Source organism: Carassius auratus, chromosome 17, assembly GCF_003368295.1.
Source record: "Carassius auratus strain Wakin chromosome 17, ASM336829v1, whole genome shotgun sequence".
Taxonomy (NCBI): domain Eukaryota; kingdom Metazoa; phylum Chordata; class Actinopteri; order Cypriniformes; family Cyprinidae; genus Carassius; species Carassius auratus.
This window is the reverse complement of record NC_039259.1, coordinates 8,434,732-8,457,652: the sequence shown is the minus strand read 5'-3', so window position 1 is coordinate 8,457,652 and position 22,921 is coordinate 8,434,732. Positions and strand designations below refer to the sequence as shown.

Sequence of the window (22,921 nt, the reverse complement as noted above, 5' to 3'; positions counted from 1 at the left end):
TCTCTTTGATAATTAGTATCGGCATATTTCAGTCACCATAATGTGCAGAAATTATTGCACAGGCCAATTAAATGAAATTATCATGTGGGTGAATTCCCTCGGTCCCGGGTTCCCAGCACAGTGCCAGAACATTTAAAACGGATCAGACTGAAACCGGCGGGTTGGAAGCCATAAAGAAAGAGGGAGGATTTTTTTTTTCATCTGCTCTAAGTGGAGTTCCTTGTCAATGAGCCGTTGTTTATATTCATTTATTTGTTTGTAATTTTCTCTCTCTGGAGCTGTGAATCATATAATCATCAAGCTGACAGCCGGTGGTGGGCGATTATGGAGCGATCTCATTACTGTACATGTGTGTGACCATAATATTACGAAGCTCTGCTGACTCGAAGATCTGCTTATGTTCTAATATTGATCTTCTGTTAGTATCGGATTCAATTCGCTTAAGACAGAGCGCTTCCTTTAACCTCTAATACACTACAAAAGCGAGGTAATCTCATCCTTAAATCTACAAAAATAATATGGTTTCTTTATTAAGTTTACTGTGATAAAAGACCTTGTTCTTGAAATAAGAGCATTTCGAGTTTGATCATTCAGAATCACTTGTAAAATCATTCATACATAATTATTTGTTCATTCAATTCACCGCGACAATTTACGCGAAATGGTTTTATGAACGGTTTACGATTATAATTTTTAAAATGCTTAATACATGCATATATATATATATATATATATATAAACAGTGTTAAAATAATCAGATTATTGGCTTTACTTTTTTTTTTTTTTTTTTTTTGCATCTTAGGTTCCAAATTTTCAGTGCCCATTTTTCAGATGGATCCCTGCTCTTGATTCAAGAAGAGTGTTGTTTATATGTAGCTTTTAAAACAGCAGTGGATGGTGTAATACAGACCTTGAGCAAGGTTCTGCTGAGACTCTCAGAAATGGACATCAGTGAATTGGGTCAGCGCTGACAAGCTTTTCAAACCCGCCGCAACATCCTGCAGGATGCGTTCATACTCCCCTCGATCAAACGGCAAAAAACGGAGAGAGTGAGTGATGGCTCGGAAACCTTTTAATGGATGTGTGTGCACTCATCTGACGCACATTCCCATTTTTTTCCCCTCTCTTAATCTCCGCCAGGATCATTATAGAGGACAAACTCTGAACAACGCGCACAATTCATATCTGACAGTCAAAACCTGCGAGACTCATTAATTATTGTTCTCTCGCTGAGTTTTGTTTGAGTGTGTGGTTTCTTTTTCTCATTAAGATGTTTGTAGTGAAGGTGTGAGATAATAAGATTCAGCCTGTTTCTTCGCAGCTGTGATGTATTAATATATCTCTTTCTGCTCATTTGAACAGGTGCCCTTTGTAAAGTCATATTCTCCTCTCTCCAAAGCTTTTTGACAGTATGTGTGTGCCCACACAAAATGTCAAATGCCAGTCAGAGGGCTTGTCAAAATTAATTACGTGCGTGGAGCGAGATAGATACCCCCCTTTTTTACCTGGATGGGTGCACGGGAGCTAAATTGGATAAAGGAATAAGAGTGGAGGAGTGTAAGGAAGATGGGAGGACAGGAATGGTATGGTCATTAAAATGAACCAGTCAGAGAAAGTGACTGGACCACGAGATTATTTTAGCTTCGTTAGCCTTCAGTTGACTTTGGTTTATGGACTGTAGGATGCTGTTTTTAAAACTGTTTTTTTTTATAGTTATGCTGGTAATGTGGGCACAATTCTAACCTTGGCTCTACATTAGAAATACACAGTTAAAAAGTTTTAATTCAGTAGGATTTCATTTTTTTATTAAATGGGGGGGTACAATGGTGTTTCGGGTATCCAGAGTTGTTCACAGTGTTAAAAAGATGAATTCTCATGCTAAACATTGCCAAAGTTTGAAAAAATAATTTAGAAGAATGACTGAAAATTTCTGTGCCGAAAATCTTCCTTCCGGGTTGGTACAAGTTTCGGCTGTTTTTTTTTTTCCGATCTAGGATCTAATGACATAGACGAGAACGGAAAGTCCTTATATGAGCATTTCTCCCGGAAAAGCGCGCCCGTGCACACATTTGAATCAGATTTCTGTATTTTGTTGGAAATCAGCACATAAGTGAATATGTGTTAATGGAAACAACACGAAACATCAGTATTATAGCTCCGCTCATGGCGCGCCTCCAGGTGCTCCGCTTTTTCCGGAAAGAATCGGAAAGCTGTATTTTTCTTTTATAAATATGATAAAAAGAAAGACACTTTGGATATATGAAGGATGCAGTACTACTCAATAGGTAATCAAGATTAACATGAGATTAGGTGAAACTGTGTATGTACCCTTTAAAAAGTATTTTTATTCAGCAAGAATGCGTTGAAAAAAGACATTAATGACAGAAATTAAAACGTTTATAAATTAAAAAATATTTTCATTTCAAATAAATGCTGTCCTTGGAAGCTGTCTATTCATTCCAGAATCCTGTTTTGGGGTTTTCAGAACAAAATGGTTATATACTGTATTTTTGTCATATTTCCCCCCACTTTTTTGGGAAACTTAAAAACATTTATCAGCTGGTCAGCCTGCTGTCCACAATCCTACTCTCAATAGTAGACCGACGCAATGTCATTAGAGCCTTTGAGAAACGGAGTCCTCTTCAGATGAGAGAAACGCTCTGAATGATTTAGTGGCTTTAAATGATGCAGAAAGGGAAGAATATGCTTTGTTATCCTTCTGTTAGCTGAAGGTTTTATAGCAGCTTCGCAGAGGAGGAAAATTACAGCCCTGTGGTCGTCGCCATTAGCTCAATCAAACATCCTTGTGCATAAACAGCCTCTGCTGGCACAGGGTTTCCTCAGATACAAGACCGTTTTCCTGAAAATTACAGCTTTTGTGCCATGCTGACACCTCCTCTAAGCGACTTGTACATAAAAGTCTGGAAGGGTGCCACTTTCTCATGAGGGTGTGGATGTTAATGGCCACAATCAGATTGTGCAGGCACCGAAGTGTCTGCTGGCTGACTCCAGTTGTTTAAGTAACTTTGGAAGCCACCACCGTTCATTGTAAACTCTGGGCTCGGCTGGATTTATTCCAAAAAGAGTGGCATTTTGAATCTCGGCTCATTCTTCCAATGCTTTTGGTTTTGGTGCTGTACTGGAACAATGACCTTAAATAGCAGGCCTATCCATTTAGTAGTTATGTATACCACCATTCAAAAAAAAAGAAGAAGAATTTCTCCCCCCAGGACTCTTGATGAATACAAAGTTTAAAAAATATATATATATTTAAATTGAAGTCCTTTGTCACCTTATAAATGTGTTCTGTCAAATTTGATCAATTTGATTTGCCCTTTCTGATTAAAAATATTATTATTATTTTTTTTTTTTTTAAGTTTTTATGTCCTCAAACTTTTAAAGTTAATTAGTTCTACATTATATACCTGTACCTTAGCATTGGTTATCTGCTGATTAGACTTTGAATTTAATTTAATTTAATTTAATTTGGCAAATTTGTGATTTCCTTATTTTTGTAGCATTTAAACCAGTTGATTTTAGTTTTTGATTCTTAATTTTTATTTTAGACTTATTTGGCCAAAATATGAAAATAATTATCAGTTTATTTGTTTCAAACTGAATTTTAATATTGTAGCATCTTTATTTTGCTCATTTTAAAGTAATGTGTGGTGTTGTCTAATGGAGTGATGGGCATATGAATATGACCTGCATAAAAGAATATGAATATACCCTCCTCCTTTGACTCACTGCTCTCTTTTATTTTGCTCGTGGATTTGGCACATGGATCAGGTGATGTTCGGTTCAGTGTGTCGAGTCAGTGGTCCGGTTGTGCCATCCGTCCGTGTCCTGCGTCTCAGTGTTGTCTGTGCTGGAGAGATGCAGAAGTGTGAAAGGGAGATGCAGCAGCGCTCATCTTGTTTTATTCCTCGTTCTCTTGCATTATTGATGGAGCGCTTCTCTGAGCTTTTGCTGCATGTTGTGTCTTCCTTTCCAGCTTTCCCTCGTGTGAAGGATTCTCGCTCGCTTGCTCACTCACACACTCCAGACAGGCGGAGGACTCTTGTGCCCTGAATGATTTGGGAAGCATGATTTTTGTGTCAGTCATTAGACTCGAGGCCCTGTTCTGCTCTGCAAAGCGGCATTTAAAATCAGACTCCTGTCAGCCTGATTTACTTCAACAAAAGTGTGCTAGTGTAAAAATAAATAAATGTGCGCGCACACACAGTGGAGTCATATTAGAAGAAGGTATTTTTGTCTCTCTCTTCGTCTGCGTGTCATGAACAGTTATGCATTTCTGCATGTTGTAAATAACCAGATAAAATTTTAACCAACCCACGAGGCAAAAAGCAAGTGTGCATTTCTGTGCTGCTGCTGGTGTCTTGTCCCGCCTGTCCTCGAGATCATTGTTGTCATGGTGACAAAGAGTTTCTACCACATGCTCAGAGAACGGTGACACACACACACACACATACAGTGCATCCCTAAGGTTTATTCTGATTTCTACATGTTTCTCATGTGTGAATGGGGCCTGTGAAGTGGGTTGTAGTAAACTACTAAATATTAAGCAGCACAACTTTTAACATTGATATGAAATGTTTCTTGAGCAGCAAATCAGCTTTCTGAAGGAACATGTGACACTGAAGACTTGAGTAATGGCTTCTTAAAATTCAGATCTGCCATCACCATTTATAATTAAATGTTGAAATATACAAGTATTTTAAATAGTAATATTTCACAATTTTACTGTATTTTTTATTTTAAAAATAAAAATACAGCTTTGGTGAGCATATGATACTTACCTACCCCAAATTTGTGAAAGGTAGTTCACAGTTAAATGGAGTACTCACAACCACTGTTGGGAACGTTACTTTAAAAAAGTAATTATTTACAGTTACTCACTACTTGTTCCAAAAAGTAACTGAGTTAGTAACTGAAATTACTCTATAATAAAAGTAACTCGTTACCAGGGAAAGTAACTATTTGCGTTACTGTAAAAAAAAAAAAAAAAAAAAAAAAAAGTTGCTATACGTCAAAGAATTTTTTTATTTTTATTTTTTAGCAGTTTTCACAAGTCAGTTGAAATAAGTAGAACAGACAGGTGTTCGTGCATAACTTTCGATATTTATTGCACGTCAAAAGACAGCGACAGACAGAGTTTTATCCTGCACTTCAAGTATTATCTTTGTAAGAAAAGTGTTTTGAGCCACTAGCTTTACATTACATGCACGTTCTTGGCTTTGACCACAATGAATTTGAAGTAGCGCTTATATCTCCACTTTGAAATGCCAACTTTTCATCGGATTGCTCCTGACTTGCCATTTCTGCTGCTGCTGTGCATCTCTGTGTAGCTGTTGGGTGTGTGTGTGTGTGTGTGTGTGTGTGTGTGTGTGTGTGTGTGTGTGTGTGTGTGTGTGTGTGTGTGTTTGGCGCCGCTGGCGCGTGTGCCGGCATGTGTGTAAAAACACTGGCTCTGATTGGCTACCATGAACACATGACTCTGCCTTAACCATTCATAATCGCTTATCTCGTTTTTAACCCACCTCCACACTCGCTGTGTGAACCAGGGGTGCGTTCAGATTGCATAGTTTATTAAATCAATGCATAGTATCGCACCGCATTTAACATTCAGTAACATTAACGGCGTTGTAACGACGGGAAAAGTAATTAGTTAGATTACCCCGTTACTGAAAAAATAACGTTGTTACCTAACGCCGTTCTTTTAAACGCCGTTATTCCAAACACTGCTCACAACTGAATAGTACTGGTGAGATTCAGCTTGAATCAGTTCAGTAACGATGTGTCAAAATTCTTTAAATATGAATAAATCAGATTTGGCTGTTAAGCAGCTCTACAGAAGACCATAGTGTCATGTATTCAGCTCAATTCAGTTCAAGTTTTGTTCTCATCCAAAACATCAGTGCCATGAAATTAATAATATTAATGAAAGTGTCTTTTAGACCCCAACTAAGCAAGCCAAAGGGAACTGGGACAAGGAGCCCAAACTCCATCAAGTTAATGAAATGGAGGGAAGGAAAAATGGGCAATGAGAATCTCTATGTAGTACTTTAAAAGATCAAGAACTACATCCTGTATTCTATGATCTGCCCATTTGTCTTCAACAATCTTTTGATGCACAGAAACGGCTGTTTTTAAGATGTCTCTTGAGTGTTCATGAGGCTCTCTCTCATACAGAGCACAGAGCTTGTGTTTGAGGCTATATTGTTCCTTTTAGACAGTAAGCCGATGGGGGAGAGGTCAGCCATAAAGGTCCTCTGGTCCAAATGGAGAATCGTTTAAAGCAGTGGAGCTGTGGATCAGTCTCAGTTTGAGTCCATATGACCTGTGACCCTCAGAGTCTTTTCCTGGGGAAGAGGGAATGGATGGATGATACTGTAGTGTCTTTAGAGCTGCTGTAAGGGACTTTGACATAAGACTGTAGAATGTAATCTCTTATCTTCTTCTTTTTCCTTCTCCTACTATCTGGGGTTCTTTTCTGAGTTTTGCCTGCTTAAATTGTTTTCTCCTATTATCTAAATGACTCTCCTCCCCTTTGTCTTTCCTTTTCTTTTCTTTTTTCTTCTCCTTTCTCCCATTTTCTCTTCTCCTATTTTGTTTTCTTCCCCTACTCTTTTTTTCCTTCTTCTTGTGGTCTCCTTTCCTCTTTTGCCTCTTGTCTAATCTTCTCATCTGCTCTCTCCTTTCTTGTCTTCACCAATCCATCTGGTCTCCTCTCCTGATTACTTCTTTACTCCTTTCCTCTCCAGCTTTCACATCTCACCCTTTTTTATTGACTTCTCTTATCTCCATTATTATTTTGACATCTTTAGTGGCCTTCTTATCTGCTTTCTTCTTTCTTGTCTCCTCCCTTCTCCTTATTTCAGGTCTCCTCCTTTGCTCTTGTCTCCTCTCCTACTTTCTGTTCTCTTTATTTCTCCTCTCCTTCTGCTTTCCTCTTGTTCTCCATTCTCTTCTCCTTACTGGTCACCGTTGCACTTGTCATTCCTCGTCTTCTCCGCTGCTTTGTCCTTCCTCTCCTCCTTTCTGGTTTTGTCTGCCGTCTCTTCTCCTGCGTTCTGTTTGTCCCTCCTCTTTTCTTGTCTCCTCTCCCCTCTCCATGTCTCTTCTCTCCTTCTGTTGTTTCTCCGTTTTTCCCCTCCTCTATCCTCTTGTCCTTCCATGTACACCCTCCTCTCTTCCTCCATCTCCGCTGTTCTCTGCGTACGGCGATGGAGGGCAGGGGAGCTGACGTATGTGTCCTCTCGGCTCTCACTAACATTGTTTATCATCCACCCAATCCAGCATGGAGCTGAATGTCTGATGAGGGAGAGAAAGGGCCAGTAAATCAGTTAGTCTGTAAATGAGATGAGAGTGAAGGAGAAACGGTCTGAACTGAGAAGGGCATGAGGAGAATCTGGAACATAGACTGACATTGAGATGATACAACACACTAACTTAAACGCTCTCTGATCTATTGTTTCCTCAAAGTGGGCGCACACTCAAACGAAATCCTTTGATGAGGCTCATTCTGTCTTTTGATATTCCTCTTTCTTCTTCGAACCACACACACACAAGTCACACAAACATGCACACAGTATTCCTGCTCCTTACATTCACTGCACATTGATAATACGAGCCTGATTAAAGCGTTTTGCTTGAAGACCCTCAGTAATCGCTCTGTCTCGTTCCCCCTCATCCTTTATTCTCTCACTGTCCTCGTTCTTGCTTTAAGACTCCGCTGAGCCACTAAAGGATTATCTTGCCTTCTCCAAACAGGAAATGCATATACAAAGAGCCTTCATGCCTCAAACCTCTGGCATCTCAACGTACTCAGGAGAAGATTGATCAAGGGTTTTTTTTTTTTTTTTTGGTCATGTCTGAATTACAAAAAAAGTTGAATCTGTTGTCTGCCCCCCTAACTTTTCTTTATACAGTCAATGCATCTTTTCTGTGCTGTTATGTTGTTTGAGAGGGACAGTTCACAGAAAAATGAAAATTGTCATTATTGACAAACCTGTATGACTTATTTCTTCTGTGAAGCATAAAATATATTTTATAAAATGTCTTCTTTTCATCCATACAATGGAAGTCAGTGGTAACCAAAACTTTTTGGTTTCCAACATTCTTCAAAGCAGCATCTTTTCTAGTTTGCTAAAGAAAGTAAGTCATATAGGTTTCAAATGACATAAAACATTTTTTTCTTGAAATAACGTTCCCTTTAGACAGGCATGACACAAGTTTCCTTGTTTGTCCATCCATAAGATAATCATAAGGTGACTTTTCCACATGATGAAACCGCTTGTATTTCTTGTTCAGGAATTCAAACGGTTTAAATCTTCGAAATCAATGATGTTCCCTAAAACCATCTACATTAAAAACATTATTAACCTTGAGCGACTGAAAGTGTGTGTTTGTATGTGTGGATCGTTCCTTGTGTCCTTCTGTCATTTAAGAGATGTAATCGACTTTGTCTTTTATAAGCGTCCTGTCTCTGTGCGTAATGTCTCCCTCTCTCTCTGTCTCCTGCAGTTTTGGACATGGCGCGTCACGTCCCCCTGTATCGTGCTCTGTTAGAGCTGCTGAGGGCCATCTCCACCTGCACTAGCCTGGTTCCTCTGCTCTTGCCACTATCAGGAGACGCTGCAGAGGAAGAGGAGGATGAAGAACGCACCGAGTGTCAGACCTCCGTCGGCATGTTACTGGCCAAAATGAAGACCTGTGTGGATACCTACACCAACCGCCTCAGGTGAGCTCTTCCTTTTAGACACACACGCACACATTCAGTCCATCGGTCTGTCACGCTAATGGACAGAGGACAGACGGAGTGACTGCTGGTGGGTGGATGGATGCCCACCCTGTGACACGCACCGTCTCTGACCTCCACGGAAACACCTGGTTTATACCCACAAGCTGTAACCTGATGCTATAGGCACAAGTCAAAAGCAGTGTTTCACCAGAGGAGTAACACACAGTGATAAATGACTGCTAGATCAGTCAGTGCTCCTGAGCTGCCCCCGAAAAGCATCTAATCCCCAGTGGCCTTCAGACTGTCCTGAGCTCTCACCGTCCCACGCTAGACCATAATTTAGCTTCGGCTTTTTTAGTCTGTGTTTTTGCCAGGATTTTCGCTGAACCCATCACAAAAAATAAATCATGAACTTGATTTTTAGCAATGTATTGTGTATCAGAAATATTTTCTTTTCCTTTCCTTTTCTTTTGTTTTTCCATTCGTTGTCCCCCCCCCCCAAAAAAAAAATTGTTTTATTTACAAATGTTTTTTTTATTCTTTATTTCTGTAATTTGTTTATTTTTATTATTATTATTATTATTATTATTATTATTATTAAAAATGAAACTAACTTGTTTGTATAAATATTAATTAAAAATACATAATTATTATTTAATTTTTGATTAATTGATGAATTAATTTCCTTTTTTTAAGATTATATAGCATGTTTTATGTCCCTTCAGTATAAGCCTGTGGATTTATTCCGCCTTTTTCTTTTTTTTTTCATATTCTAGGTAAAGATTGTGAGTCTGATTGCTTCAAGTAATATCACAGCTGGATATGTAGAGTAGTGAGACTGTGATTTGTTATCAGCTGTCTTGTTTTTAATAATGGCTTAGTCTTTATGGGTAGCGTGATGTTTATGGCATTGGCCTGTAAGTCACTAGGCTGGCTCTGTCTGAGTGTCTCTGAGAATGCGTGCACCCTTGAATAAATGAACCATCTTAATTATTGTCCTATGCGTCACCTACAGGTAAAGGACATTTTTGCCATGCACCCTTTTTCATTTGTCTGTCTCTTTAATTTTCTCTCCTCCTGCTTAATGAAAGATGCATGTTGTGAGGATGTGTGCTTAGCCACGAGACAGATGGATGTTGTTTTTAATGGTTTATTTTGGGACAGGTCACAATCTGCTGCTCATTTGATGCATCGTGTATACTAGCACCTCTCAGGATGCGAGCCTGTGTGTTTGTTCTTGAGGACATGCACTTGTTTGTTTCTCTGCCATTGTTGTGGTCACTAAAAAATGAAACATTTCACGTGTACACATGCCAGATCCATAGTTAATTTGTTGGTGTTTACAGAAATGTGATTTTTTTTATGTTTATGTGTCCACCTTAGGTCGAAGAAAGACAAAGGTAAAGGGATGATGAAGAGTGAGACGTCTGATCCCGAGCCTGAAGGCCTCACCCTGCTAGTTCCTGACATCCAGAAGACTGCAGAGATTGTTTATGCTGCCACCACCAACCTACGACAGGCCAACCACGGTGAGAACATCCACCTTAACAGTCTGCTTTTCCCAAACAAAACATGCTTTCTGTAAGAACTGTTTATTAAATAATACGTGGGAAATTACATTTTTACTAACTTTAATTAAAATGCTTAACAAATTGTTATTTAACCTGTTAAATGTCACCCCGTCCCGTATACGGGACGCCTACGTTGACTATACTATATTACAATCAAATTTAATCTAATCTTGACAATTTATGACAAGAGTGCACCCTCAGAAATCTACATTAAAAAAGGAGCTTTGACCTTTGTTTAAAAAAAAGACTTCCTAGTTGCCTTTTTCTCTATCACTTTTTAGAAATCATCAGAAGCTATATATCACTTGAAAACATAAAATCTCAAAATTCATCCTTTAAAACCCATTTTTAAATCAGACATTGCATTACCATGAAAATGGCACATCAAAATCATGTTACAAAATGTTTTCAGTCATGAATTATAAAAATTTAGGTTTGTATCATGCACATTCATGTCTATCTTCAAAAACGTGAGTGACAGTTAACAGGTTAATGAATTTCTTATTTGGACACATTAACTCTCAATTCTTCAGTGTCACGTTTTAGAGTAACTTCATAAAAAGCTTCCTTTTTAACATTTATAATAAGCTTTTTTTTTTCTTTTTTTTTTCACCGAATCAGCATATAAAAATGATTTCAGCTTTTTCACCACAGGAATAAATTAAATTTTAAATATATAAAAAATAAAAGTTTTTTTTTAATTGTGATAATATTCCTTAATATTACTTCTGCTGGATTTTTTATTAAATTAATGCAGCCTCGATGGGTGAGTTTTTTTTTTTTTTGACATGAATCAAGTCAAGTGTGTCCAAACTTGTGACTTTTCTCCATTTAACTAGTCATTTCATAAAATTTTATAGATATTGAAATGATCTGACCCATGGATGTTTCTGCGTCATTTGAAGCACATTTCACATTAAATGCCCTTGTACAAAGCTGTCCATGCTCTGTGTGTCTGTAGGGCAGTATTTCTTGAGACTTGACACACAACAGAAGCCAAAGCAGGACAGTGCTGGATGTATAGTGGTCAGTCAGGAGAGGGATGGTGTGTATTTCACAGGCTGAAGACACTCCCTACTTATCCGAGGGCCTCGGGGGACATGGAGTGACTGTTTGCTTTGACAAAATAAGCCAAAGAGAAACGGCTCTTCAGCACAGAGCCGCTCTCTAAAGCCTGACCGGAGAGTCAGCTTTACTGGGCACTTTCGTTTGTCAGACTACACTTAATCTATGTTGTGCTAATTCTTTAAGATCTTCCATTTGAACCAGCGGCCCTTAGTCATAGTCAGGGATGTTGTGTGATCAGTCCCTCAGAAAAATGGATGTGACCGTGGCAATTCCTAATCCTGGGATTCAAAGCTCTTGAGATAAGTCACATCCGTTTATTAACATTTACAGATACATCCGTCTGAGGTCCTCTAGACCAAAGCTAAGAGAGCGTTTGCTCCTAGGCAGAAACCCTTGTGGTCATGAGGAGGTAAGGGTTGGTAATAGCAGGAATTTCCACTGTTACGTTGGAGAACCGCATCAGTACATCCAGATATAATAACCATCACCCTCCCTTGGGTATCTCATGCTCTCATTCTCTCCGGGAAGATGAGTGAAAGAAAGGGGCGTTAAACGTGGTGAAGCTGATCGATGCAGCTGTCACTATCCATAAGAAAAAGTCCATATGATTAGAGCAGTGAGACATTCCACGTACCACCCCGTTTAACTCCTTAATTAGTACTCCGGCGTCTATTCTTAAAAAGTACCAGAGACCGCTCAGTCAGGGTGTCTGATTGGTCGAAAGCGGTATCCTGTAGTTCAATATCGTGCGCTAGTGTGACGAGGTGAGGGTAAATGGAGCTATCGATGTCGGTGGGGTTTTATGTGGCTCATATCCAAAGCATAGCCGTTATCAACCCTGTTAAGCACAAAGCTAATTTGATCGGCTGACATGGAACATGGGTGTGCAGGAAGGGACATGTGTCTGCAACCAGTGCAAAATGGGCGGAAATGCCATAAAGCTCCTAAATATAGGGAGTTTAATTGTGTTGTAGCTCTTAACGGCCTCCATCCACTGGTGACGGTCTGCTGGTGTCGTTGTCATTAGTCTGACGCTGTCTCGATAAAAATCTGAATTGAGAGAACAGAAACGCAGCGGCTCATTTGTGTAACGACACGACTATTTGCGCTTGGTCTCATTTATCAAAGTAACAAATTTGCAGTCAGACACATCTCAAAGGAAGTCTATCATTTTTGCCGGTTGAGCTGAGCTTGAGCTGTATGTTTTGTTTACTGATAGCACTGTTACATATAGGCATTCAGGTTACTTTTCCGTCTTGTAGGGATGTGTTGGTTTTTCAGGGATGAGAGGATGGAAGATGTGACCTACTCAAACACACCCTCAGGCTATTGTGAAACACACATGCACACACTCTTGAAGGATTTTTTTGATGTATCTGTCTTCTGCTCTTTTTTTTTGTTTGTTTAGAGAGGAAGATGGCTGAAAGTTCTAAGAAAGCAGCAGTGAGGCCCAAACCACTGTCCATCTTGCGCTCAGTGGAGGAGAAATATACAGCAGCCATGAAAAAACTACAGTTTGGTGAGTCCTGAACTACATATCCCAAGTGTTTGACCCATTTCAGTTTCTACTGGGTAAGAGAGAATATTATAGAATTTAATTATTAACAAGAAATTTTACACTCAAGTTCATGGATTTTATACATTTTATTGAATATTTTAAAACCGTATATTTCGCAACATTTTCAACATTTTAAGGGATGCATAATACATTGCTTACCGGCCGATATATGAATCTATTTATTTTGAATATATGCAGTTGTTCATGCTAACTTTCTCAGTTTTTATTTAGATTGCCTTTGTGTCTCTTAAATTATCCTTTAAAACAGTAATAATAATTTAGTAACACTGTTAATAATAGTTAATAGTATTAAAATCTACTTAATCACTGGCCAGATTTATCACATTTTTACTTTAATATTTGTGCATTCACTACTTTACATTGTTTTTTTATGTATAATATATCCATTTGATATATTGTTGTTTTCCATCAGATGTTAAGTTGAGACTTAACAACATATTCATTTTTTGTTTATATTTTTTATGTTGATCACATGGCATACAGGAAAATCTAAAATATTAATAAAAAATGAATAACATTTTTTGTAGGGCTGCAACAACTAATTGATTGTTTTTGTTAATGAAAATCATTTACAACGATTGTCATCAATTAGTTGGGTCTGTCCAGAGTGCATGCATCAAATTGCTGAATAAGACTGAATAACGCATTTCTGTGGACAAAATGCATCTACAAATATTGGAGGAAACAGAATGAGCTCCTGCAGGAAAAGCACGTGATCCAAGCTGTCCAAAACATGATAAATCTTTATTTTAAGCTTCAAGCTGATGCATTAGCGTAATCAATGGCTTGCCTGTCAGGCGCTTAACAGATACGTGTGTGCGTCCTCGCGCGCAAAAAACTTTTAGTTAACGGTCATATCCTTCTCTTTAAATGTCACAAATTCACGCAAGCCTTTCCATTTTTGCATAAAGGCCCGTCCTGACAGTCTGCGTTAAGTTGGAATTTTTACTGAAAGAGCACCGGCGCGGAGGATACGCGCATTACAGATGGAACACAGAGAGGCGAGGGAGACCATATTCAGCGCAAAAAACATTATTTGTGCTGAAATATCTGTTGTTTAACATTATTTAGGTTTAAAAGTCAATATGCAGTGCGAGTAATTTATGAGAGTAGGAACTGTGAAGGGACAGCAGTGTGTAATTGTGTGAATATAAATATCAGATGCTTTTACAGGATAAAGAGAGGAGACGCGACACGTGTTCCAGCAGAGCATTACTGTGATTTTATTCGTCTTTATTGTTTTCATTTTTGATCTAGAGATTTCAACTATATTCACTATATAGCCTACAGTGATTAACAAATGTATTAAAACAAATGTATGTTAGGTTTTTAACCAGTTTTGTGAGGTTTGTGCCACTGTTGCTCTTAAAGAACAGTATTGGTAATTACCAAAATAATTTTATGGCTTTCTGTATTGGTTAGACCTCCAATATACCAATTAGTAACAGTAGTAAGCTATTTTTAATGCTATAGTATAATTATTGCTGTCATCTGTGAAAGGCAGAAAAAAAAACAAGATACCCAATTAGTCAAAAATTACACAAACAATGCAGCAAGCATATGAGCTGTTATCAAAGACAAAGGAGGCCATTTTTTTGTTATGTGAATAAATACTTTTAGTTGTATTTTTCCAAAAATAACAATAACATTTTTAGAATTTTTTTTTTTTTTTGACAGATTCCTAAAATATTTGTGTTTTGTCTTATGACAGGTGTATTATAAATTAAACACTGTATGTTTTTATAGCATTCAGTTGGCACATTTGTTTTAAGGACATTGAGCAGAATGTGGAATATTGTGTTTTTGTCAGTAAAATTAAAATAAAGAAAAATAGGGGGTTTAATCTGATTAATTGATTAATTGAAAAAATAATCGCCCAAATAATTATCAAAATAATCATTAGTTGCAGCCCAGAATTTGTATAATATTAATTCTAAATTTGATTTATATTATTTATATCATTATTAGCTTCTCATTAAATCATGAACCCCCAGGGAATTGCAAAACCCAGTTTTTGAAACCATAAAACTATTCTTCTCTTCCCCTTTATTGTTTTTTTTTTTTTTTTTTGCTTTTGTGCCACATACATAGTTGAATGAATGGATAGAAATAGCTGTTTTTCCTTTCAGCTGATTTTGTTTTCTTTAAGTGCACCAAAAAATTGAAGGAGCACAATGAGCAAAAATGGGGAAGATTGCGTTATCTTGCTGGGAGAATAGCTTTTCTGGTTGTCATTTCTCATCTGTCTTTGCTCTGATTGATGACAAGAGTTTTGTACTGCCAAAAATTGTTTAACCTAACCTCAGACGAATGAGGTAATCTCAACTGACGTGACTGTAAACAAGTTTGCATTGGCCTACACAAAACAGATCCTTCCGGAATACGCAGTATGGCTTTTTCTGGAGGAAATATGATGAAATGTTTATATTAAAGTGAGTCTGATGTTTATTTTTCATTGTGACTGCTAAAAATGAACTGTGTGTGTGTGTGTCTTCTCTTCCACAGACACGTTTGAGATGGTGTGTGAGGATGAGGACTCTAAGCTGGTGTTTAAGGTGAACTACCATTACCTTTCTCAGGTGAAGAATGCCAGTGACGCCAACAGTGCCGCTCGTGCTCGGCGATTAGCACAGGAGGCCGTCACACTCTCCACCTCCCTCCCTCTCTCCTCATCCTCCAGCGTGTTTGTCCGCTGTGATGAAGAACGTCTTGATATCATGAAGGTATGATTCGATACCTCTGACCCCTCAACTAAAACTCTTATATTTATAAGAGCTTATTGATTATTCGTAAAGCAGAGATCAATTTAAACCACACAATGTACTATAATAATGTGTCATAATATACCTGCAGCGAACTATGTTATTAGATCAATCTAGTTTGTGAACAAATCTTGCTTTTAAACCTATTCTTTCTGACGATTTGCTATTTATAAATCACGCTAAAGTGGAATTACGACGCAAAAATAAATGCAAAATCTAGATGATGAGCATTATTAATTGCATTGCATTTCTAAAAAAAAAAGAAAATATTTGATTGTACTTGAGTGGCAGTTGAAACAAGTTTCTGAATTAATTAATTAAATGAATCAGTCAACAAGAATCTGATATCTCCGTGCTGAATATGAAAGCAGACCATGACTGTCTCGAGCCTTGCTGTTTACTGTGGGTCAACATTAAATGTTCGATCTGTGCTGCATGACAAAACAACTGCAGTGAATCCCAGGAGTCCCTTGCTTGTCTTGCTGTCTTGTGTTCTCTAACACACACACATGAGTGCACACACTTCCTTATGGCATTTGAGATGTGCTTTTGACCCAGGCTCCTCTCTGAGTGTGTAAATGTCAGTGTGTCTGGCTTGAGCTTTATATCTCGGTCAGGCCAGACCACAGGCGTAGCCCCAGTCAGACTGGTCACTCACTCGCCCCTTAACAGCGGGCCAGGCCTTTTTATCTTCCTCCACACTTTAGATAATCTTAATGGACATTAATAGTAAACTGAGCTTTCCCGATTTAACCCGTACAGAGTGTGTGAGCACAGCTTTTGTGTGTGTGTTTAGTGTTGCGTTTGAATGGTCATGTCAAAACAGTCTTAACGCCTGAGTGCAGCTTTGCCGCCTGCAGTGGAGAGAGATTCACTGGATGGCATTGCAGTCCTCCAATCTTCTTCTCTCTCACTCCTTCTGTGGGAAGTGGGATGCCTCTCTTAGCCTGTATCAGTAAAACTTCCTGTATCGACCTGGTTTAGACATACACAATCATTACGGTGCTGTTTAATACAATGTTTTCTATTTTAATGTGAATGAATGGAGGTTTTCTTGGTTTTTGTGGCAGGTGTTGATAACCGGGCCTGCAGACACACCGTATGCCAATGGCTGTTTCGAATTTGACGTCTACTTTCCTCAAGATTACCCAAACTCCCCTCCTCTGGTTAATCTGGAGACCACCGGTGGCCACAGCGTTCGCTTCAATCCAAACCTCTACAATGATGGCAAGGTTAGTGTCACTTCCTGTTTTCATTTTGGGGAAAATAATCAGGAAATGTTTGGACCAAGACAGTTTTTTTTTTTTTTCAGTGGCTGATGAAAATACTGCAAATTAGACAGTAGATTAGAAATAAAAAAATTAAATTAAATTTTTATTATTCAATAAAAACGAATATTTTATTGTATAATTTTATTATTATTATTATTTATATATATATATATATATATATATATATATATATATATATGTATGTATGTGTGTGTGTGTGTGTGTGTGTGTGTGTGTGTGCATACAATAAAAATATATATATTAAATGCAATACAATATTTGTAAAAATAACCCTTTTAATGTTATATATGTTCATATGACTTGTTTAGTTTAATTGTTCTGTGTTGTTTTGTTTCTTTATATCCTGATCTCTTCGTATTGTCTCTCATCCATTCTGTAACAACCAGGTGTGTTTAAGTATCCTGAACACCTGGCACGGGCGTCCTGAGGAGAAATGGAACCCTCAGACTTCTAGCTTTCTACAGGTGAGCCAAATCCAATCCCTTTCTAGTTTCTCTTTCTTGTATAATCCTCTATCATTCTCGCAGCTCATTAGGCAGGAAGGATTTTGCTTCTCATACCAATTGCACAAATGGGGATTCTTTCCGGTTTATCCGAAGCAGTGGAATGCTGGAAAAGACCTAGCCTCATTTTATCAATTTCAGAGAATATTTAGTCATATCATATCATATCATTGACTATTAACAAGTTCTCATCCTGGTTTCCCTACAGTAATTATCTTCGCACATCTCAACCCCTTTCCCTCCCTCTCTCCATCATACCTCTCTGAATAATAGGCAGGGGAGCTGTTCCCCCTGTAATATTGATCTGATCAGGCTCTGCTCCTCTCTCTCCTCAAACTCGTGCTCATGTACTGCTGCCAGCAGTTCATAGAAATGTCTCCATTGATTAGTGCTACAGTTAGTGTCCAGCCGATCAATAAATGGAAATCAGGCTCGGGGACAGTAGTGTTACGGTCAGTGAGAGCTAGTGTGCTCTTCACCTCATCCACTTGATCCGTGTGTCATTCCTCCTAGGCTTTCTAAAACGTGTGTGTATTTGTGTTTTAGGTGCTGGTGTCAGTCCAGTCTCTGATCCTGGTGTCTGAGCCATACTTCAACGAACCAGGTTACGAGCGTTCTCGAGGTACCCCAAGTGGAACGCAGAGCTCCAGAGAGTACGACGGAAACATCCGGCAGGCCACTGTCAAGTGGGCCATGCTAGAACAGATCCGCAACCCTACACCCTGCTTTAAAGAGGTTAGATGTCATCCGTCACAAACACACAGACTCTTATTGGCTCATGAAAGGTTTCAGGATTCAGAGGTTCATGAGTTCACATATATGCAGTGACCGTAAAAAGTATTTGGAGAAGAAGAAAAAAAAATCAGAAAACGATATTATGGTTTCCACAAAACCATTTCTTGAGCATCAAATCAACATATTTAAAATTATTTAGAAAGGAAAATTAAGCTCTTTTCCTGATGAAAATTCAGCTTTGCCTTCATAGAAATAAACTATATTCTAATAAAATATATATTAAAATAGAACACTCATTTTAAATTGAAATTGTCAAAATATTGCTGTTTTTACTGTGTTTTTGATCAAATAAATCTAGCCTCGATGAGCATAATAGACTAATCCTATGCTTTTTTTTTTCTATCGACCCCAAACTTTTAATAGCCAGAGTATATATGCATGCCCCTGTGGTGATTTTTGTCTCAAGTTGTCCTATTTTACATGCACTTTTTTTTTTTTTAAATCACTTTCAGATAGATAATGTTTATTTCCACCCCCTCATTTTTTCCCCTCTTTGTTTTTGATTTCCTTTTGTCCTTGATATGGCCCCAGCCAGCAGATAACAATCATCCATATACTCTGTGAAAAGAAAGAGAGGAGGAGGAGGATGGGCGGCCTGAATCGGAATATAAATGAGTGGAGACATTGAGTCATTGAACAAGGCATACGAATCATGAATGCCCTGCAATGGTCCAAATATGTGCACTCATCTAATTACCAGACTTACTTGCAATTCCACGATCATACCAAAAACATGCACTAAACTCTGTGTTTAACATGTGTGTGTATTTGTGAGTTTTCACCTCATATAATCTCTGAAGACTCTCAGACTGTCACTAATCAGGAGCTTTTCATTTAGAAGAAGTCAGATCAGACCACCTGGCGTCACACTGGCATCGCTCCATGTCATCTTAGGTCTAGTATGGGCATTTCGGCTGGTATTTGAGTTTGGTGTAAAGCCTAACGGCTGCCACGCCACCTCAGGCAGTTATGAGGCTGGTACATTACCTCTGTATCCCACAGTGGACAATAAACAGGCTGTTGCCATAGCAACCTGAGCATTGTTCACAGGGATAAGAGGCTGTTGTTTGGGCAGAACCGAGCCTGGCCAATCATCGACCAGCTCATACGGGACTCATACTCACTGATGAATTGACGCACACGGAATCCGGAATAATTATGCACACAGAATAATTATGCAGAATTCTAACATTATTTGCTGAGAATATATAATGAAACTAGTCCAAATTAACAGTAAGGAGTCAAGGACATATAAAATGTGTGGATTTGTGTGTAGACTCTCTCGTCTCCTCAGACATTAGCTTTCAGCTGCTGTAGGAGAGACCTGTGACGTCATCTACAGGAGGTGGAAGTTGGTTTTGTCAGGCGCAAGTGCAGCAGAATCTTAAACAGCCTCGCACATGAACACTTTCGCGGTCTGTGCCAAAACTATGTTAGAATGGCCCTAAAATTCAAGATAAGGGGCAAAAATGAAAGAAATAAGTGGAATATCACAAGAGTCCAACTGTGATACTGATCTTGTACAACAGTTCAATAAATAAGAAGTTAATATTGTGTTATTTTAGCCATAATATTGTCTGTTTTGCTCAGTTTTTCCAACAAATTTTTTTAAGACAAAACATAACTTCTTGTCTCCTAGCAACAAACAACAGCATTTTATGTCTTAATCTACATTTTGAACAAACTGGGTGAACCATTAGGCTCGTTGGATTCGAAGCGGTGCTGCACAGACATCAAAGAACAGCAAGAGCGATTCAAAAGCATGCAGAGGTGTGTGCTCTCTCATCACGCTTGCGGTACTTTATCACAAACTGATCGATCTGATGGTGATGATCCGCTTCAAGTCGAACAAGCTTAATAATTCAATGGAACATTTATAAAGAGAACCATTTACTTCACTCCTGAATGAATCAGCCATTTGACCGAATCAAATAAATGAAGTGACTCAATCATTAAGAAATTTCCTACCACCTTCTGCCAGTTTTTGTTTCTTATTTGGAGTATAATTTCATTTAATAAATAATTTCATATTTCTATATCAATATTTTCCCATTTAATACTGTAAAGCTTTTTTTGACACAATATGTATTATTTAAAGCGCTATATAAATAAAGGTGACTTGACTTGATATTAATAATAATAATAAAAATTGTTCAAGGTATAGTTCACCCACCCAAAAATGTAAATTTTGTATATGTATATTAAAAAAATGTATGTGTTGAATTGAAAGAGGTATAACGGTGCACAAACATGACGGTTCGTATGCACCTCTGTTTTGATGTCATATTTCCATACGGTTTCGGTTCGGGGGGGAAATAACAAAACCTGTTTTTATTATTATTATTATTATTAAACAGTGGTTTACTGGATAAATAGGTAATTATTTAAATAAATTCAATTATAATACATTTTCTTAGGGATAAAAATCTAAAAATTCTATTTGTTGAAATATTACATTTACACAGTGGCTGTCATAAATTGTTTTGTAAAAGATTTTTTTAAACATTAAATAATAAAAAAATCACTAACAGGTAAAGTAAAATATCCTTGAAATGCTCTTCTCTGTACTCGGTTCTCTGGCAAACTAACAAGCTGTGGGCACTGTTAACTTACTGTATTTTCCAGACTATAAGTCGCACTTTTTTTCATAGTTTGGCTGGTCCTGCGACTTAATAGTCAGGTGCGACTCATTTATCAAAATTAATTTGACATGAACCAAGAGAAATGAACCAAGAGAAAACATTACCGTCTTACCTGTAGCCTAAATAAGGAGCATAGAGCGCCCTCTGGCTGTAGATGGTAATGTTTTCTCTTGGTTCTTGGTTCTAAATAAATGCGACTTATAGTCCAGTGCGACTTATATATGTTTTTTTTCCTCATCATGACGTATTTTTGGACTAATGCGACTTATACTCAGGAGTGACTTATATTCCGAAAAATACGGTAAATGAAATTCTGCGTGACATTTTGTTTAAGAGCTGTTTTATTGACGTCTTTTCATGGTTAAAACACTGATTGAGCGATTACATGAGGCATGAGATGTTCATTCATGTTTATTTTGCATTAAAATTAGGAGTAAAGAGGAGGAGATGATCACACTCACTCTCGCTCTGTGCTGCCGTTTGAACTGAGGCGTTTATACAGTGTTCTGTCGGGCCCATTGATCTATATATGACTGGATTGCTCATCACGTTTTAAACTGCCAACAAGCAGTGAAGCCAACGGAAGTTTTCGATCCGCCACCATTGAGTCACATTCAAACTGCAGACCTAAAATCACCCGATTTGAAGCAAATTAGTCAAATGGGACTCGTTTTTATATTATGTTATCTGCAGTGTTTACAGTCTTAAACCGGGGCAGTATAAGCGATATATCAAAATCATTTAGGTGGGTGTGTCTGCTGCGCACTGACGACACAGGTAACGATACAACACAAAAAGTAGCTTTTTTCTTTATGTACAGGCTAATTATTCAGGAATTATTAAAAATGAACATATTAGTATCAGAAATGGAATTGAATCTATTACAATGACTAATACATTTATGTTGTTAACATTGCTTTATAATGAAATGGAAAGCTTAACTTACTATCTTGGAAATAAAGCTTTATGTGTTTAAATCCGTACTGTATATAGTCAGTTATATCTCTGAATAAATTCAGATTTCAGAATGAGCAATTTGTCATTTGTTATATATGTTGAGGTCTGTTCATCATGTTTGCCGAAAAGTAAAAAAAAATAACTGTTTACATGCCTAGGGTGTTTGCATTGTAATAATGTAGAGAGATACTTCAGATTTATAAATGCTGACTTGTTAGATTGTTTTCTCATTAAAATCATACAATTTCCTATTAATTCAATGGAACATTTATGCACATGAGAAATTACCAATGTGGCGGCGCGACGGCTTGACTTTAATGACGTCATGAGCAATCCAGTTCTATATTATAGATCAGTGGTCGTGCCAAAATGGCATTTATTGTTTGAATTTACTGAAACAAAAAATGGACATCATTTGAAAGATGAAAATTTGTTTCTTATCAAAAGTAACAATATGTATAACTGGAAGTTTCAAATGAAGTTCCACTCATGCACTGGTTAAATCAATGCTGTATTTGTTCAGTACATGTGTACCAAATTGAAAGTCCCTTACCGACAATTTATATTTTTATATTTTGGAGTGTAGAACATCCACACAGGTTCACACATGCGATTTAATAAACAGCAGGACAAGTAGCTGTGTCTCTCTTTCTCTCACACACACACACACACACACAAGCGCACATACACACACAGCCAGTCATGCAGCGTAATAAATGGTGGGCTATTGACGTCAGAAAAGAGAGGAAACACACACACACACACACACACACACACACACACTTGCTCCTGCACAACAACCTTACTTGGTAAATGTTTCTCATGTTCATTTTCTTTTAAATGGCATTTCTGTTCCTAACCCTTTTTCATTTCTCTCTCCCTCTCTCTGGCTTTCCAATATGATTACAGATGTTCCTTTGGGAACTGAATGAATGAATGAAGCAAATGTGGCGTAATGGGAGAGGCTGTAACAGTCCCATGTCTGGTGGCTGGTGACCTTTGTATGTTT

General features: G+C 37.9%; 1 protein-coding gene across 7 annotated transcripts in view; it reads left to right on the top strand.

The window, feature by feature from the left end:
• The window catches only part of birc6 (baculoviral IAP repeat containing 6), an 89,015-nt gene that overhangs the window by 63,278 nt on the left and 2,816 nt on the right, over nucleotides 1-22,921 (top strand). For all 7 annotated transcript variants that reach the window (XM_026285579.1, XM_026285577.1, XM_026285576.1 and 4 more), the window contains exons 66-72: nucleotides 8,527-8,743; nucleotides 10,127-10,272; nucleotides 12,791-12,901; nucleotides 15,467-15,684; nucleotides 16,794-16,955; nucleotides 17,402-17,479; nucleotides 18,065-18,253. In XM_026285579.1, the coding sequence (XP_026141364.1) occupies nucleotides 8,527-8,743; nucleotides 10,127-10,272; nucleotides 12,791-12,901; nucleotides 15,467-15,684; nucleotides 16,794-16,955; nucleotides 17,402-17,479; nucleotides 18,065-18,253 (1,121 nt within the window). The remainder of the gene's footprint in view (nucleotides 1-8,526; nucleotides 8,744-10,126; nucleotides 10,273-12,790; nucleotides 12,902-15,466; nucleotides 15,685-16,793; nucleotides 16,956-17,401; nucleotides 17,480-18,064; nucleotides 18,254-22,921) is intronic.